The sequence below is a fragment of the Protomyctophum parallelum genome (assembly GCF_964188405.1).
Source record: "Protomyctophum parallelum genome assembly, chromosome: 2".
Classification (NCBI taxonomy): Eukaryota; Metazoa; Chordata; class Actinopteri; order Myctophiformes; family Myctophidae; genus Protomyctophum; species Protomyctophum parallelum.
In genome coordinates this window covers 43424964-43445243 of record NC_139699.1, presented here as the reverse complement: position 1 = coordinate 43445243, position 20280 = coordinate 43424964, and the positions used below count along the sequence as shown (strand labels likewise).

At 42.0% G+C, this 20280-nt stretch overlaps 1 protein-coding gene across 1 annotated transcript; it reads right to left on the bottom strand.

Moving 5' to 3' along the window:
• Positions 1–2015: 2015 nt before the first annotated feature.
• Positions 2016–10224, bottom strand: LOC310854639 (extracellular calcium-sensing receptor-like; the record flags this gene model as incomplete). The annotated part of the gene is made up of 8 exons (XM_083759314.1): positions 2016–2929; positions 3018–3141; positions 3212–3439; positions 3871–4146; positions 4331–4479; positions 4705–4921; positions 9670–9772; positions 10112–10224. The coding sequence occupies 8 exons, from the start codon at positions 10222–10224 to the stop codon at positions 2016–2018; spliced, it is 2124 nt and encodes a 707-aa protein (XP_083615440.1).
• Positions 10225–20280: the final 10056 nt, after the last annotated feature.

The following is a 20280-nucleotide window of genomic DNA, read 5'->3' as shown; positions in this document are numbered from 1 at the left end:
GTTAAAATGTTGTACAAAATATCTTTTCTTTCAAGATTTCTTTTGAAAATAGCCAATCTGCAAGCTAACAACGCAACATTGTGACACGCTGTGAACTTGTAGATCGTCTATCTTCAAATAGCTGAGATACAGGTTTAAAGTGTCACGTGAGCCTAGTCCTTTTGGGCTCGTTTTCAAAGACCCTGGTTTCTTAAACGACATGAAGAAACGTCTGTGAGTGCTGGTATTCTCTTCTTAGAGATTTCTTGTATAGAGTCTGGAGCCCCGTCAAGGACAACTGGTGGTCCCCGGACCACCTGGAACCCCCTCAGGGACCACTGGTGGTCCCCGGACCACCTGGAGCCCCCTCAAGGACAACTGGTGGTCCCCGGACCACCTGGAACCCCCTCAGGGACCACAGGTGGTCCCCGGACCACCTGGAGCCCCCTCAAGGACAACTGGTGGTCCCCGGACCACCTGGAACCCCCTCAAGGACCACCGTTCTGGATCAGACCTATCATAGTCAGTATCCTGGCAGCTCGGTGTAGTATTCTGCATGGAGTCTCATGCCATAGTTCCTGCTGAGCTTTCGGTGATAACAAAGCTCTCTCTGGCCTGTGCTCTCACACATGGTGGTAAACATTTGCGCTGCCTGCTCCAAACACCATGAAAAACACTGCTTGTATGATCAATTTACTAGGATTACTGCATGTTTTTTGTGAGGGTATACGTACCCTAGGGGACACGGGGAGAACATGCAAACTCCACACAGAAAGGCCCTTTCGTCAACCCCGCCTCGGGTATGGGCACTGATGACGCGGAGGAGGGAACACGGCACCCACGGCGTCCCCAGCGGGACTCGAACCCAGGACCTTCTAGCTGTGAGGCGACAGCACTACCGACTGAGCCACCGTGCCCCCAGGTTACATACATTACTGTTGTGAACTGCCATGTTCCCTCAACAACCATTTGTACTATTACCAGTGTTGGAAAGAAGTTATTACTTAAAGTAATACTTTACCTTTTTCCAGTAACTAGTACTATAGGTAATATATTTACAGTTTTTTGTGTAACCTTTCCAACACTGACTACTACAGTATATCCAATGGACCATTTCAAAACCTGCTCTCAAATCTCCATACCTCACTCCATATTTGTATTATTAGGCCTGGCTATTTTGGTGTGTGTGTGTGTGTGTGTGCCCGTGCGTGCAAAATCAATCTTTTCGATTCAACTCCATAGTCTCCAATCTCGATCCAAAAACAATTTGATACATACAGCTAAATCTACTCATTTAGTAAAAAAGCTTGTATAATTGTAAAGGTTTTAAGGTAAATCCAAGACAACAAATGTACAAAACGGTTTTTACTTCTGACTGAGTCTGACACTCAGTTTATTTTTCTCACTCAGTTACCAGAACAATACATTCAAGTTAAAACTGCTGTAATATAAATACAATTGGTAGGCTTAGGCTATGTGGTAGTAAAAATGCACACATGCATGGTATGCAGAAACCCATAAGGTATTACACAGGTACTTTGAACTCACTAACTTGTAGTGCACAAGTTAGTGCATATTTCGGACTAGAAGGATTTCTTAACTTGTAGTTGTTACGTCCCGACCAAAGAGGTCCAGTTGTTATTTTGTGCAAAAGTGCATTATTGGTTATTCCCCCTACCATAAGCCCTCAATGGGGGTTGGATTTTTGTGCTAATTCGCTTATTTCCATCTAAATAAGTAGTAAGAGCCGGGTGAAAACTCATCTGTGGCTCCCGACATGCGCGGCAGGTTAAAACTAAACTGTGGCGGGTTAAAACTAACCTGTGGCATCCTGTGAGGTTAGTTTTGGGTGTTGTGTAGAGTGTCTCATGCCTGTAGGACTGTACATCGGACCAAACACATACACCCCATGTTTGCTTCACTGATTGTGTTACTGCTTTTAGTTTATCTGGTAGAAGTTTTAATCTTCTAACAAGGTTCAGCAGTCCGATATATCCATATACATGTCAAATACACACAAATAGCCTAATCTGCTTCTACGTCTTGGTGGCACCTCGACTCATGATGGACTTCTTAGTGTTTCTCTCAGGTTTCAAAATGATCATATAACACTTTGGTCCAAACAGCACCAGCAAAATGCCCAAACTAGATGCTAAAATAGCAAACACCTCCACTACATCTGCATATTTACCTGGAGAACTGATATATGCTGGTATGAAGGCTATCCACACGGCACAGAAGATCAACATGCTGAAAGTAATTAACTTAGCTTCATTGAAGTTGTCTGGAAGATTCCTTACCATGAATGCTAGGAGGAAACTGAGGAGTGCTAGTAAGCCAATATAACCTAGTAACACCGCAAAACCAACTGTTGATCCAACATTGCACTCATAGACTATCTTTTCAGAATAGTATTGTGTGTTTTTATGAGGAGTTGGTGAGGCAGACACAAGCCAGGCTGTGCAGATTATTGCCTGGATTGAAGTAAGAAACAGAACTGTTCCTCTCTGCTGCATAGGACCAAACCACTTCATAATGTCTGCACCACCAGGCTTGGAGGCCTTGAACACAGCCAGCACCACCATAGTCTTTACCAGGATGCAGGAGACACACAGCACAAAGCTGATCCCAAATGCTGCATGCCTCAGCTGACAAGTCCAGAGCCTCGGACGGCCAATGAACAGGAGTGAGCACAAGAAACATAGTTTGAGTGCAAGCAAGAGTTGGAAGCTGAGTTCAGAGTTGTTGGCGCGGACCATGGGCGTCTCTTTATAATAAACAAAGATCCCCAGGACAATAGCACAGACAAATGTTCCTAGCAATGAGATGGTTGTTAAGGAGATTCCCAGGGCCTCATGGTAGGACAGGAACTCAATGCTCTTAAGGACACAGTGGTCACGCCGGGGACTGGACCAGAAGTCCTCTGGACAACTCGTGCACTCTGTAGAGTCTAACAAATAGGACAAGATTAAAGGGACAGACACGTATCTTCTTATAACCTTCTGTACATATACTGTAGCTACATTATGTAACCCTACCTGTCTCATTGCTGAACTCTCCCTCGGAACAAGCAATGCAGTCAAAGCAGCAGACAGGTTCTCCTTTCCTTCTGGCCACACGGGTTCCTGGAGAACAGCTCTCACTGCACGCCGACCGAGGAGGCTACAGAGGAATGTAAAAATGATCAGTTTAAGTATAAATTTCATTCAAAAATGTAGAAAGCTGAAATTACTTTTGCGGATTGAAAGTTCCAGAAGATTCTGTCTTCATTGAGGGTGAATTCTTCATCTCCGGAGGCTGTCATCTTGACCACACCTACGTTGTGAATCTTTGTGCTTCCATCAGGGAGCCACGCCCAGTTCAATATATCGAAGATTGGTAAAGCATCACCATTCTCATCAAAGTATACACGATCACCACCAGATGTGGTGAAGTTGACCTTTTCCAGGTAATAGAGAAGCTAGAAATGGTGATGAGCAGAATCATGAAGAGCAAGAGACTTTAAAAACATACTTAAGGATCATATTATGTGCCCAAGTCGTGTGTGTGCCCAATGTACCCACAGATTAGGAGTGAGGAAGACTTCTGCATCTTGTGTGATTATTGCATAATGAAGAGAGGCATGACCGCATTTCTAGACAAGAAGACACAGCGGTAAACGTGTATTTTATTTAAAATACCACCAGTCAGAGCAGCGGAACGGATCTGTCATAATCCATCCACCTACTCCGGCAGCTGCCGGTATAACTTTATAAACCCCACAGGGTTTTCTAAGTCTCACCTGCACAACCCAATAATAATGATGTTGTTTTTTCAAATGTGTTGTTTTTAAATGTGCAAATAAACTATAAATAAAAATAATCCTACAGGTTAACTGAATTAATATCCCACCTGCCATGGCTGTATTGTCTGCAAACTGGCACAGCTGTGCCCAGGGAAAGGCCCTCTTCCTGGCACACACTGCAACATGTCATGGAGGGCGTGGGCCAGAGCATACACAGCCTTGTACACATTGTACTCTGCCCTGAGGTCAGACATATCCAACAGGGTAGTTTCTGACGTTACCAGGTCCTCTTGTCCAGTACACACCCTTCCACCAGTGTCCACCCACTCTGGTGGAAGGGGTGAAAATTTACACTGAAATGTGTGTTCCCAAAACTGCCTCACCTGAAAGAACACAATTAATTAATAAGAATACCTGTAAATACAATTAATTGATTAATGTATTGATTATTCACTTCATTCACAGTTTGCAGATACTACAGTGGTACAATTATACAATGGTGCAAAAAGTACAATGTCCTAACATGTCCAACATGTCTGTTATGGTTCTGTGTCCAAGAATACTTACTATGTTATCCTCATGGTCATTGTCAGGACGTATTTCTAACAAAAAGTCCTTGAGACCTGGTATCTCTCCACGACGGATGGCAAAACCCAGGGTGCCTCTGAGGTATGGTAGGTAGTGAGGAGACTGGAGATAACCGTCTCCCCACCAACCTGAAGTGGCAGGTAAGATCCATAGCAGACCTGTCACATTCTGCTTAACCACCTGTTCATCGTTTCGAAAGAAATTAAAGGCATGTCTTTCTTTCAATACATTCTCATTTTAGATTCTTCTAATTACGAATGCCTAAATTAACATCCTCCACAGATGTATCGTAACACAAACCTCATCCAAGACATTATGCATATAGGCCCCGTATCCAAACATAATGACCACACGAGCTGTGGACGTCTTCATCACAGAGACAATCCTCTGGAGTTTATCCAGGTCATTGTGGAAGGGCAGAGCCTCTGAATATGCCACACAACCCAGACCAGACTGGTCCAGGCCAGACTGGAATAATTGGGCGACGTCACGGCCAGCATCATCATCACTGAACAACAGTCCTACCCAGGTCCACTCCAACCACCTCATAGTCTGGAGCATAGCTCGCACCTGAGTGGACGAACAATGGACGGAAATGTACTTAGGTTAGATCATAGAGTACATGGGCAAATGGGCCTGCAGGTTAATATTGGAATACTGTTATATTATTGATTTCTGTCACGCCCACACCAGTGTTAGCGCACCTGCACCAGGTTCTACGCTGAGCCAAGGTTACTTATTGTCTGCCGCTACCCATTGTTCTCTGCCTGCAGATCAACCCAGTTTACCCTAGGTTAGCACGCCGTTATTCTTGAACCTGTTATCCTGCCTGTTATTGCATCTATTGTATTGTATATAGCCTGTCCCTAGTTATCTCTTGCCTGACGCCTTGTACTTTTGCCTGTTCCCAGAACCACTGTGTATTGACTCGGACCGAACTCTATACGGCTAGCCTAATCCCTATCGGAACCGACACCCCACGGACAGCCTTCCCGGAACCCTAACCCACGCTATCCCTACCTACTACGCCTCTGCCTTTGGTGATGGTGATGTAATGACGATATGTTTTAGTGTCGGGAGTATTAAAGGTAATGCTCCTATGTATACATGTATGTAATGTGGCACCACTGCCGTATCAGGGTTAGGGTCATTACGTCATTTGCTGGGACGGTGCAAACGCATCGAATATGCTGGGGCGGTTCATACGCATCAAAAGTGGTGCAAAGTAACCACAGTATACCGCTAATCAACTTACAAATTACATATACATAGACACAGAGGCATTTAGTATTAATATCACTATAGTCCAAGATTAAGTCAATTTAAAGCAATTGACAATTTAAAATAAATAATTAAATAATTATACTGTATACGTGATAACATATTTTATTTTAGTTTATATACCTTTTTTTTCATCAGATATCGATGATTTATTTTTCTTTGAGAAACTAAAAAGGGATCCAGAATAATTCTAAATCGATAAAACTGTATTTCTTTTATAGATAGAAACTTGTACCATACTTAATATTACTTTTTTACATGCATAAAGCAGGTAGGTAGCAAATAGCTAAACCTAATAATTCAACATTTCAAACATTCCTTCACAGAGAAGCTGATATTTGACAGTTTGTAGTGGTCGACAGTACTTAATTGCGCACTCTGCTTGCGCACTAGTAGTAGGCCATTTATGGCCTACTAGTGTGCAACAAACAAGTAGGCACTCGACAGAGTGCAGTTCTAGTTATATCTATAATGGTCAATATTAGTAGAATAATTACAATTTAAATTGTCTTTTTATGTCCAATGCATTTGAATTTAAGTATACGTTTAATTTAAGTTAACATAAGTATAAATACATGCATTTGAAATTAAATAAAAATGTTAGGCCTACTTTCCAGGATTCCAATTAATCTTAGCAAATAATAATTCAGGAGTCTGTTAAAAATTTGCTAAAATAGAAGATCCCAAACTCAAAACGTGTCGCAGTGTAATGCGTGTTGAGCTAGAATGGAGATAAAATATTTCTACCCAACTGGCCCTCTGGAGTCAGTGTGGAAATATAGTGGCCCTCTGGAGTGAGTGTAGAAATATAGTGGCCTTCTGGAGTGAGTGTAGAAATATAGTGGCCCTCTGGAGTGAGTGTAGAAATATAGTGGCCTTCTGGAGTGAGTGTGGAAATATAGTGGCCCTCTGGAGTGAGCGTAGCAATATAGTGGCCCTCTGGAGTGAGTGTAGAAATATAGTGGCCCTCTGGAGTGAGTGTGGAAATACAGTGGCCCTCTGGAGTGAGTGTGGAAATATAGTGGCCCTCTGGAGTGAGTGTAGAAATATAGTGGCCCTCTGGAGTGAGTGTAGAAATATAGTGGCCCTCTGGAGTGAGTGTAGAAATATAGTGGCCCTCTCCTACATCAAAGTTGCCCACCCCATGGGTTTGAGTATTCCAGTTTGTGAAACATGAACTATTAAATACCAACACATCTATTGTTATAGAAGTTCACCTGGAAGACAAAACTTGGCATTGTTCTGAAGAAGGATGGGAACTGAGTCCGGTCGCTCAGACAGGAACAACCTGCATAGTAACTTATCTGGAAAAACAGAATAAAAACAAATACAACATATCTATTCTGTAATGTACTAGATCATAGGTATTCAACAGTGCGTCTGGTACCCTCAGGGCAGTGCTAATCAACTCACGGCCCCTGCTTTATGTATCTGCGGCCAACAATGAAAATATAATATTAGTTATTTTTTAACAAGATTTTTGTTATTGTATTGTAAAAGGTTGTATGGCCTGATCTGTCAACTTAGTATTAACCACTTACTTTATCAACTGTGATAATCTGTTCATTATGTTCTCTTCACATTTTGTGAATGAAGCCTCATTTTGGTCTTCAACCAGCCAAAATTCTCACACGTCTCCCGAGTGCTCAGATCAGCCAGCAGGGAAGCTGGGAGTACCTTCACTAAAAACACCGGGACAACGCTCCACACGTCCCAAACTCTTCTGGCTCCAAAACTATGTAATGCACGTCCCATTACAATCAGAACTGCAGCCTCTTACACCATGGTCTGAAAGCCCATGACTCCATCATGGCACTTAGCACTTGCCGTAGCCTACATTTTTTATGTAGACTATAGATAGCATTTTATGTAGACTTATAGCATTTTTATGTAGACATAGCACTATAGAGCATGCATGCATAGTTCCATTATATAGATATTCCACTGTTACGTTCTCAGCTTACGTATGATTCAATATAACTACGTTTAATGTATGTGATGTATTGCGATGCTTTTTGTTCTTGCTTAATGTAAATCGCTCTGGATTAAGAGTGTCTGCTAAATGCCTAAATTGTAAATTGTTGTAACTTCATCACAATGTTTTTGTTCATTGTCGGTTTGGCTGGAAGTAGACGGAAATCTGGCTTTTTACTCTGTGTTTCCTTCATCTTTAGACTAGAATATTTTTTGTTACACCATCACTAAACACAGGTATATTTTACCCAATGTAAAATATTCCATAAAAAAATATCTCTCATCAAAATATATTGAAGTACAGCAATTCATGCATGGCAACTTGAGCTACTCTTCTTCAATATTTCATCATTTTTCCACAAAAAATACAAAAAATAGATTTCATGGGGCGGGCCTATCACTGAAAAAAGATTTCATGATTATGGACATAATTTGATCACACTTTCTATAGCTGCTGGATTCAGAATGACCAGATCATAAGCGTACATAAGGTGATTAATGATAGTTACCTATAAGAGAGCCTGTATTGCACTTATTTAATTCACTAGATAGATCATCCATGTATATGCACACAAGCAGCTTCTGAAACCGTTTGGTTTATCCTGTCAAAAGCTCAATAAGTTTCAATGTAGCATAGGAAGGTAGTGGAAATACTGTAGCTGGCAATCATTTCCTTAATTGCAAAAATGCATAACACTGTGCCCGGGTATTTTTTTTAATCTGAACTGGTTATCTGCAGTAAAGACAAACATTTCCAGATGTACAAACATGATTCTTTCCAATACTGTGGAGAGGATGCTGGCCAGAGATTCGGATATGCTGTTTGAGAACCGTACATATCCTGCCATTGGCAATTCAGTAGAATGCAGTGCATTGTCAGAAACAGAACAGTTCAGTAGATTGTCAGTGCATTGTCAGAAACAGAACAGTTCAGTAGAATACAGTGCATTGTCAGAAACAGAACAGTTCAGTAGATTGTCAGTGCATTGTCAGACACAGAACAGTTCAGTAGAATGCAGTGCATTGTCAGAAACAGAACAGTTCAGTAGATTGTCAGTGCATTGTCAGAAACAGAACAGATCAGTAGATTGTCAGTGCATTGTCAGACACAGAACAGTTCAGTAGAATGCAGTGCATTGTCGGAAACAGAACAGATCAGTAGATTGTCAGTGCATTGTCAGAAACAGAACAGTTCAGTAGAATGCAGTGCATTGTCGGAAACAGAACAGATCAGTAGATTGTCAGTGCATTGTCAGAAACAGAACAGTTCAGTAGAATGCAGTGCATTGTCAGAAACAGAACAGTTCAGTAGATTGTCAGTGCATTGTCAGAAACAGAACAGATCAGTAGATTGTCAGTGCATTGTCAGAAACAGAACAGTTCAGTAAGGGGGCATTGTCAATGTAAATGATCCTGAATAGATATTCTTCCTCTGCTGGACACTTCTTTTCAGTAGCAAAGCAGTAGCATTAACAGTAAACCTGCAGGGAAGACATGCATTTTCAGAAACCTTCAAGAAAAGATCACTAAAGTGTGAAGAGTTGGAATGGCACATCTGTAGGTCTGTTTAGTTTACCTGCCTTGTCTTTAAGGACAGGCTCTAATTGTACAGAGGTGATTGACTCTGTACCATGAACCAACAGACCTGTAAAACACAGGCCATGGGCAGTTACTTACCACTTTCACGTAAAACAAAGGCGGAAAAAAGACAGAATAAGAAAGAAAAATAGCAGCCTACAAGCTCAGAAAATGTCACACTGTGACCTTGTTGATCGGCTGTGTTTGATACTTTTGTCTAACACTAGCATAATGAAGAAATAGGGCATTAAAAAAGCATTACAAGTTGAAATATGGAGAAAATAGGCTATGGTGAAAGGTGATTGGAAACTTACCATGGGCACTCTGTATACACCTAATATTCTAGAGAGGGTAATAGAACTTTTTGAGGTACTAGGACCCACAATTCCAAGAACTGGAGGAGACCCAACACAGCTCTGATCCAGTGTAAACTGCTGCTCTCTCCCACTGATCAGTGACAACGCTGCAGGGACTGCAACTCCAACCGTAGCACAGGTGTCATAGATACTGTATCCCAGAGTCACATTGGGGAGCAGGCTGGGGTCTCTGTTGATCTCAGTGATGGCAAAAGCCATGATCTGTGCCCATCTGAACGCTGGAATGTAAAAACTAACAAACACAATTACACTGTAGCCTTGCATATCATTGCTGTCGGGCAGAAACCTTGTATCTCAATATTTAAACGTTGTTTTTGTTTAATAAATTACTTACTTTGTCATACTACAGTGTGACAAAAAAATATTGTGCTATTTTCGAAGAAAATATTTAAGTGAAAGTGCTTGTGACTAAATAATAACTACCCTAGATCCATCCAAACACATGTTCTGAGAAGGTTTCCACCTGACAGAAACATACACATCAACTAATGATGTTTCTATACATCAAAACAAGGTTGGTGTTGTCTTGCTGGCTATTTGTGATACTCACCGACTGCAGGTGGGCTTCTGTTCCTTGGACTGTGTGAAAGTCAGCTCAGGGAACACAGAGGACACGTGGGATGGATACAAACCACCCAGAAGCACATCTCCACCCTTGTACATTCTGCCAGGATTATACGGTGCCTGTAACTCACAAGAAGAGGACGAGGATGAAGACAAAGGAGCGAAGGAAGAGAACATCATCAAGTATGAAAACAGTTGTATGTCTAAAGAAGCCCTCATGACTGTCCTCCTCTGTCTAACAACCCCCCCACCATTGTCCAGTTGTTAGGTTTTATACACAGTGCAGTGCCGTCCCCTGTGCCAGATGACGACATTATGCAATCTTTCACAACACCGATCTGGGCCTTTAGGCACACAAGTACTGTACTTAAGTTCAATTTTGAGGTATTTGTATTTCAAATCCCAATATTGTACTTTTACTCCTCTCCATTTATTTGGAAACTTTTAGTTACTTTGTAGATTTTGATTATTATAACAAAACATACTGTACATTATAACCACTTCAGCCTTATATACATTTCGGCCATTTAAAAATATTTTTTAGACATTTGAAATGGGCCATATTCTATATAATGAGTAGGCTACTTTTACTTTTGGTACATTAAGTACATTTTGATGCCATTACTTTTGTACGTTACGAGAGACAATGAGATCTGCAATAAACTTGCAAATCGGTTCGCAACATGTCGCCTTAGTCAGTGGCAGGTTGGTGGTCAGTGTTAGGTTGGTGGTCAGTGTCAGGTTGGTGGTCAGTGTTACGTTGGTGGTCAGTGGTGGTCAGTGGTGGTCAGTGGCAGGTTGGTGGTCAGTGGCAGGTTGGTGGTCAGTGGCAGGTTGGTGGTCAGTGGCAGGTTGGTGGTCAGTGGTGGTCAGTGGTGGTGAGTGACAGGTTGGTGGTCAGTGGTGGTCAGTGGTGGTCAGTGGTGGTCAGTGGCAGGTTGGTGGTCAGTGGCAGGTTGGTGGTTAGTGTCAAACCAAACTCAGCTTCTTCTACGCAACGGTAGAGTCTGTTCTCCTATATGGCAGTGAGTGCTGGACCCTGAAGCCTGAAGCCAACTCTGCAGACGTCTCTAGACGGGTGCTATACCAGAATGCTGTGTGCAGTACTTAACATCAGTAAGAGCACACATGTTACCAACAAGAATCTGTATGATGGAATGCCAAGGGTGAGGCCAGAAAATACCAGCCAGGAGAATGAGACTATAGCAGGACACTGCCAAAGGCATCAAGAGCTGCCAGCCAGTAAAATAGTGCTGTGAGAACCAACACACGGGCACCGGTCATGGCGACGTCCCACATTAAAATGTGGATGTACTCAAGAACGACGCAGGAGCGCAAAGCACCAACGAGCTGGCCAGATGTGCGGAGAACCGGGATTACTGGAAACGACGATGGAGGGCTCGTCTGAGGACGACCTAGAGAGAGAGGCAGGTTGCCGGTCAGTGGCAGGTTGCCGGTCAGTGGCAGGTTGCCGGTCAGTGGCACCTGGAGAATTCGAGCACCATAAAACTGTTCAGCTCTGAAGTTGTTAATCAGAGCAGAGCAGTCCTGATTACCACTGAAGTGTGAGGGAAAACAAGAGCAAAGCCCAAGGCATCTTCAACTCACCAGTTGTGTCCCAAATGACAGTCCCTTAGTGATGTCATGCATGCAGGCACGCAGGCACGCACGCAGGCAGGCAGGCACGCAGGCATGCACGCACGCACACACACACACACACACACACACACACACACACACACACACACACACACACACACACACACACACACACACACACACACACTCACACAATGAAGTTATTTAATTAACCCTTAGAGGCCTTAGAGGCAATTTAAATAACACACGGTTGAAACATTGCAATAACACCAATTAAATATCACATGGTTCAATGCCTTGGCAAGTTAGCTGATGCCTTTTATCCTGATGTCCAGTTTCCCTGTCTACAATGATGTGACATGAAGACTGTTTGTGTGGGTGTTTGTGTGGGTGTGTGTGTTTGTGCAGTCAGTATAGGTTTTGTGACCTGCAGTGTGTGTGCGTGTGTGCGTTAGAGTTCTCAAACTCTGCCCGAACCCGACCAGGTCCGACCCGACCCGACATTTTAGGGCCGGGCCTAACAAGCTCCCACTGTACCTTCGTCAGGCAGCCTCTGTAGACATTTTTAAAGCTCAGCTCAAGACCCACTTCTACAACATTGCTTTTAATTGATCTTTTATTTTTTATTTTTTGTTATTCATGTCCTCACTGTATTGCATTACTGCTTGTTTTTTAATGTCGTTGCCTTGCTTTTCTTTTATTCTCCATTGTTCTGTAAAGCACTTTGAGCTGCATTTCATGTCATGAAAGGTGCTATACAAATAAAGTTTTATTATTATTATTATTATTATTATTAAAATGTATGCTAATCAGTAGGGCCGGGCCGGGCCTGGGGCTCCATGAAAAAATAAATATATATATTGAATTTGTTTAGAATAATAAAAATAATAGTTCTGTTCTGTCTGTTTGTGTATTTATCTATTATGAAGATGGTGCTGACTGGCGTTTCACTTTTACTCTGTGTAGAGTTCTCAAATTCTGCACAAACCCGACCAGGCCCGACCCGACCCGACATTTTAGGGCCGGGTCGGGCCTAAAATCTATGCTAATTAGTCGGGCCGGGCCGGGCCTAGGGCCTGATCAGTTAGGGCCTTAATTTTCGGGCCCGATGAGAACTCTAGTGTGCGTGCGTGCATGCATACATTACATAAATTACACAGATGCATTAAAATACTATATAAAATGCATTCACATAAACACAGCAACAGTGATCATGAACAGTGGGGAAAAGGTGAACTATTTAAACATTTTTTTATTTAAAATGTCCACAGCAGTTGGCACAAACGAAGTTTTGTAACCCTTCTTTTTAGCAAATTTTGCCCTAAGCCTAGCTCCTGCCCGATGGCAACAAGTCAAATTCAGAGCGAAGAGGGTGGGTAGAATCATTGTAAATCTGAATTGCTTTTTTGGTTATGGAGCAGTTGTATATGTCCTGAAGTTGAAATGGTTTGTCTCCAATGACTTACTTGCCTGGTTGACTACATGGGTGAGTTTGTTTTTATCTCTAACTGAGAGATTCCCAAACCAAGACACGATGTTACACTCTCAGTGAGTGATCTATAGACCATGGTCAGGGTGTGTTTACTAGCATTCAAAGGCGTTGCCTTTTTGTAGATGTTATCTGCATTGGTCTGAAAGGTGAGTTTATTGTCTATGGTCGTTCCCAGATATTTAAAGTCACTGACCTGCTCCACTTCCTCCCCACTCATAGTAACAGGCCTAAAGATTGACCCTGATTCCTGAGCTCAGTGTGTTAGAACGCTGCCACATGATCGGGAGATGGTGAGTTCAAACCCCACTCAAGTCTTTACTTTCAAGACCAATTTCAGAAGAATAAAACAAACAAAAAAGCAGTGTGAATTGTCTGGAGCCAGTGGCTCAGTGTGTTAGAACACTGGCCACATGTTTGGGAGATGGTGAGTTCAAACCCCACTCAAGTATTTACTTTCAAGACCAATTTCAGAAGAATAAAACAAACAAAAAAGCATTGTTAATTGTCTGGAACCAGTGGCTCAGTGTGTTAGAACACTGGCCACATGTTTGGGAGATGGTGAGTTCAAACCCCACTCAAGTATTTACTTTCAAGACCAATTTCAGAAGAATAAAACAAACAAAAAAGCAGTGTGAATTGTCTGGAGCCAGTGGCTCAGTGTGTTAGAACACTGGCCACATGTTTGGGAGATGGTGAGTTCAAACCCCACTCAAGTATTTACTTTCAAGACCAATTTCAGAAGAATAAAACAAACAAAAAAGCATTGTTAATTGTCTGGAACCAGTGGCTCAGTGTGTTAGAACAAAGGCCACATGTTTGTGAGATGGTGGACATGTTTGCCAGAAAAGGAATCTTTGAAATGTTTCATAGTTTTAGAAATATAGTGCTTTCAAATTTACAATGGGGCTCAATGCAAAAATTATGAAAAACGGCGTGCTATAGTATGCCGTACGATATGGTCCAAAATGATGAAAAACGAGGATTAAAAAAAAAAAAAAAAAAAAAAGAAACGATGGGCTATAACCCATCGTTTTTTTCATTTTTTTTTTTTTTCAAATCCTCGGCGTGCTATAGTATGCCGTACGATATGGGCTATAGCCCATGGTCCAAAATGATGAAAAACTAGGTTAAAAAAAAAACAAAAAACAAAAAAAACAATGGGCTATAACCCATCGTTTTTTTCTTCTTTTTTTTTCAAATCCTCAAAAATGATGAAAAACGGCGTGCTACAGTATAGTATGCCGGACGATATGGGCTATAGCCCATATCCTCGCGGTGTATAGCAGTGTATGAGAATGGGTGTTGCGGAGGATGAGAGCATTCCTCTCATCCTCCGCAACACAATGCATTCTCTATGGCAATAGCACAAACTTTGGCATGCTACTAGTCCTACATACTTACACCTAGCAACCCCATTCTAGCCTACTTAGGTTCATCTTACAGTGGACATGTTTGCCTGAAAAGGAATCTTTGAAATGTTTCATAGTTTTAGAAATATAGTGCTTTCAAATTTGAGACATTTAACATGGGGCTCAATGGCAGCACTATAGGCACGTCAAAAGTCACTTTCACCTAGAAACTCCATTCACACTTTTTATTATTCAGCTTACTGTGGAGACACATGCTGTAACTTTTTTATTTTGAAATGTTTTGTAGTTTATGAGTTATTTAACTTAAACGCCCAATGCATTCTATATGACAATAGCACAAACTTTGGCATGCTACTAGTCCTACATACTTACACCTAGCAACCCCATTCTAGCCTACTTAGGTTCATCTTACGGTGGACATGTTTGCCTGAAAAGGAATCTTTGAAATGTTTCATAGTTTTAGAAATATAGTGCTTTCAAATTCACAATGGGGCTCAATGGCAGACATTGGCACGTCAAAAATCACTTTCACCTAGAAACTCCATTCACACCTTTTATTATTCAGCTTACTGTGGAGACACATGCTGGAACTTTTTACTTTGAAATGTTTTATAGTTTCTGAGTTATTTAACTTAAACGCCCAATGCATTCTAGTCTGTGGCAATAGCACAAACTTTGGCATGCTACTAGTCCTACATACAAAATGATGAAAAACGAGGATAAAAAAATAAAACGATGGGCTATAACCCATGGTTTTTTTCATTTTTTTCTTATCCTCAAAAATGATAAAAAAGTGGCGTGCTATAGTATGCTGTACGGTATGGGCTATAGCCCATGGTCAAAAATTAAAAAAACTATGGGCTATAACCATGTTTTTTTTTCTTTTTTCATTTTTTTCAAATCCTCAAAAATGATGAAAAACGGCGTGCTATAGTATGCCGTACGATATGGGCTATAGCCCATATCCTCGCGGTGTATAGCGGTGTATGAGAATGGGTGTTGCAGAGGATGAGAGGCATTCCTCTCATCCTCCGCAACACCCATTCTCATACACCCATCCCCAATGCATTCTCTATGGCAATAGCACAAACTTTGGCATGCTACTAGTCCTACATACTTACACCTAGCAACGCCATTCTAGCCTACTTAGGTTCATCTTACGGTGGACATGTTTGCCTGAAAAGGAATCTTTGAAATGTTTCATAGTTTTAGAAATATAGTGCTTTCAAATTCACAATAAGGCTCAATGGCAGACATTGGCACGTAAAAAATTACTTTCACCTAGAAACTCCATTCACACTTTTTATTATTCAGCTTACTGTGGAGACGCATGCTGGAACGTTTTACTTTGAAATGTTTTGTAGTTTCTGAGTTATTTAACTTAAACGCCCAATGCATTCTCTATGGCAATAGCACAAACTTTGGCATGCTACTAGTCCTACATACTTAAACCTACCAACCCCATTCTAGCCTACTTAGGTTCATCTTACGGTGGACATGTTTGCCTGAAAAGGAATCTTTGAAAGGTGTCATAGTTTTAGAAATATAGTGCTTTCAAATTTGAGACTTTTAACATGGGGCTCAATGGCAGATTTTGGCACGTCAAAAAATCACAATCAATCTACCTACTCTAGGTGATGGTGATTTGAACCAGCACCATCCCACTAGGAATTCTATGGATATTATCTGATTTATCCACCAGGCCACTTAACGGCACACAGTCATACCTACTCTAGGTGATGGTGATTTGAACCAACACCATTCTATGTTGGGTTTGAACCGGCAGACTTCTACTAGGTATTTTCTTTTTTTATAAATATATATTTTTTATCCCATGATTTTGTAACCCATTTTTCACCCCTGTGTCAATCATCTAATGTGATCCTGGGCTCTACACACCCTCCACCAACCTAGTCCCCATATATGGGGACTAGGTTGGTGGAGGGTGGAGGGGGAGAGCAACGGACTTGAACTCATGCTTCCTTCATGCCTGAGTGTCCAAGTTGCTCCTTTACACCTGACAGGGGGGAGTTTCCCTGGTTGGACGTAGCGCATGGAAGGAACACGTTATTCCAACCAGTTCCTTTTCCCCTCCATTAGGGGCCCCGGCTGGCAGTTTAGTGACCAGGATTACTGCATGTTTTTTGTGAGGGTACCTACACTAGGGGACACAGGGAGAAAATGCAAACTCCACACAGAAAGGCCCTTTCGGGTATGGGCACTGATGACGCGGAGGAGGAAAAACGCCGCCAGCACCCACAGCATCCCGAGCGGGAATCGAACCCAGGACCTTCTAGCTGTGAGGCGACAGCACTACCAACTGTGCCACCGTGCCCCCGTCTCTACTAGGTATTCTATGGATATTATCTGATTTATCCACCAGGGCTCTTAACTGCACACACTCCTATACCTACTCAGCATCCTACTAGGAGTATGTGGCCGGCATACTTCTACTAGGATATGGATATGGACAGCGTCGGTGATCTATGGATATCAATTATCTACTGTCTGTGATTTGAGTATGTCGGGGTTTGAACCGGCACGCTTCTATGAGGTACTACGGATATCATTTGACTTAACCATTGGGCCACTGAGGCACACAATCATGGGGAATTTCTGTGCTGCTTTAAAGTTGTCCTTCTGAAAGTCAGTGTGCAAAGCAAAGTGTCACAGAGCCACATGACTAATGTGGGATTTGAACCCTGGACCTGTGGATCACAAGCACAGCCACTCATCACACTGAGGTTACTACAACAAAGCTTTTCTGTGCTAATTGATGTTAGTGTGGAATGCAAAGTGTCATAGTAAAGACTGGGGTGGGATTGGCGCCTTTATTTCTTTGTTTGAACTTGAGTGGGGTTTGAACCCACCATCTCCCGATCACATGGCAGTGTTCTAACACAGTGAGCCACTGGCTCCAGACAATTCACACTGCTTTTTTGTTTGTTTTATTCTTCTGAAATTGGTCTTGAAAGTAAAGACTTGAGTGGGGTTTGAACTCACCATCTCCCGATAATGTGGCAGCGTTCTAACACACTGAGCCACTGGCTCCAGACAATTCACACTGCTTTTTTGTTTGTTTTATTCTTCTGAAATTGGTCTTGAAAGTAAAGACTTGAGTGGGGTTTGAACTCACCATCTCCCAAACATGTGGCAGCGTTCTAACACACTGAGCCACTGGCTCCAGACAATTCACACTGCTTTTTTGTTAGTTTTATTGTGAAACACACTTCTCCCATCCCTTGCAGTCTTAGGCAAGGTTTGCATACCTTAGGTTAGGCTTTCTGGTCTATGTATGGCAAGTAAGCGAAGGACGGAAGGACAAAAGTCCATCAGGGATGGAGATAACTAAAATGAAGGATAGTGGTCAGTGATGTAATGTATGTGCATTCCAAACATTATGTGACATTAAAACAAACAAAGGACTACCTGAGTAGGAGCATTAAATCCAGCCCTTTTGTAAATCATCAGTACCGCTTGTATCACCATGGCCAGTCACAACATGCAGAGCCTCTGCTCTACCCCAGCTGTAGAAGTGAAGGGTAAAAGCAACAAGCATTTGGACTTCACCTCAAATAGAAATTGTAAAAGAACAAATCAGGATGATAGGCAGATATCCTCCTAGTTAGTCTGAACAACTGCAATTTAACCCGCACATTGAAGAATCTCGCCTCTTTAAGTGCACAACAACCATATATTTTAGTGGCGTGAGAACGTGGCAGGTGAAAAAGAAGAAGCACCAAACATGGACATTAGCAGGCACTAACCCAAGTTCTGTATCACTGACCGCTGATATGTTTATCACTAGACTCTGTGCATTCACTTCAAATATTGTCCAGTTGTAAGAAGAGTTTGGCACAGTTTAACAGTTTATAGAGCAATTCCAGCTGTACATTACCAAAGAGCATGTCTCTGCGTTTAGTCCATAGCTCATACAGTCCATGTAAAATGCTGGCTATCACTGAAAATGAATGTGTTGATGCTGATGTACTTTCCCATCCAGGTGGGAGTGAGTGTGCATGTGAATGTCAGTGTAGATTTTGGGGTATATTTTGTTGGGAAGGGCTGACCCCCCCTTGGCTGATCATGGGCTGACCTTATGCATTTGCCAATCCGTGGTATTTCGCCGACAAACTTCTCAATGCAATAAATTCAACTATAATATGTCAGTTTAATGTGTTAATATTGAGTTCTCATTGTAGTTGTATTGGGTGTTTTCTTCACCAGACTCTCAATAGCAGAATGTACAGATGTAGGCTATTCCATGAAGGGCTGCTTCTGTCCATTTTGACAGAAGCTCATTACACTTTACTTGTTTTTTGTCCTTTTGTCCTTGGTTTTAATAAAGTCAATAGTTGTTGTTTGATCTGTGGCTTGTAGGAGTGTGTTGTGTTCATGACAATTTCAGCTTCAGTATGCCTGCAGGGATAGGACCAGATGGAAGCAGATAGTCGCAGCCGGGAACGAAGAGGATTAAGTAAGTTTGCCACAAAGTGTACAGATAACGGGCATATCTCCTGTATGAGTCCCTATATGTGTGCCATTGTCACATACCATTAGCCTGGTTAATAAACCAGACCGAATCAGCCGTTGGCAAAAATAAATTGCCTGCCGGCGGATTACGGTCTGGAGAGGCTCAATTGTACGCCCATTTCCTACACCAGAGAAATGGGGCGGCCAATCGGGACACGGTATGCAATATGGGCGGGCTTTGGTACAGTGACTTTCAATGCTTGAGACCTTTGTCTAACAGTAGCTCTGACCAATTGCGTCAAAGAGAAAATGTTTCAACCCGCTCCCCTGGAAATGAAATCCAAGCTGAGCCTCCCCAGACTAATATCCCGCGGTCCGTGCGATATTAGTCTGGTTTATTAACCAGGCTAACATACCATAGCTACTCTACAGGTAAAGGCCATTTGCCTGTAATGTGTGTGCCTTTGTTACTTAAATTAGGCATATGTCACTCAACCCTTTGCCACAGACGGTACAAGTAAAGGGTTTTTCCCCGGTATGAATCATTGAGTGTGTCTTCAGATTACCCTAATTATTAAAGGTTCAACTCATTACATTGTTATTACATAGGAACAATCAGGCAATCATTAAGTAGAAAAAAGGAGAAGAGGAACCCATCAAACGAAAAAGTACACTTACAGCTATATAAATACATACATTGAGAGGCTACACCATTAAAAACAGATAATCTACACAGACAATAGTGATAGTAGCAAAGGAATATAGAGCCCAAATTAACCTATAAAAAGCACATGAAGTCTATGTCCTCATTCAGGCCAGGGTGTGAATCCAGAATGTTTCTCTCTGGTTCAGTCTCCTGATGCGATCACCCCCCCTGGTGAGGGGTTTGATATATTCAATTCCTGTGATTCTCAACAAAGTATCATTATTATCATGACACTGAGTAAAATGTCTGGCTATAGGGTAATTAACATTATTAATTCAAATGGCATATTTATGCTCAGCCAGGCGGTCTCTTAGGCGGCGCTTGGTTCTGCCTATATAAAAGACATCAGGGCAGGGACATGTGAGGCGATAGACCACATGTGTGGTACTACAATGAATGAAATCATTGATTTTATACATCTTCTGTGTTTCGAGGTCTGAAAAGGTTTTAACCTGAAGTACATTATAGAGCAATGAGGACTGTAGGAGCCAAATCCTTATATTAAATTATATTAT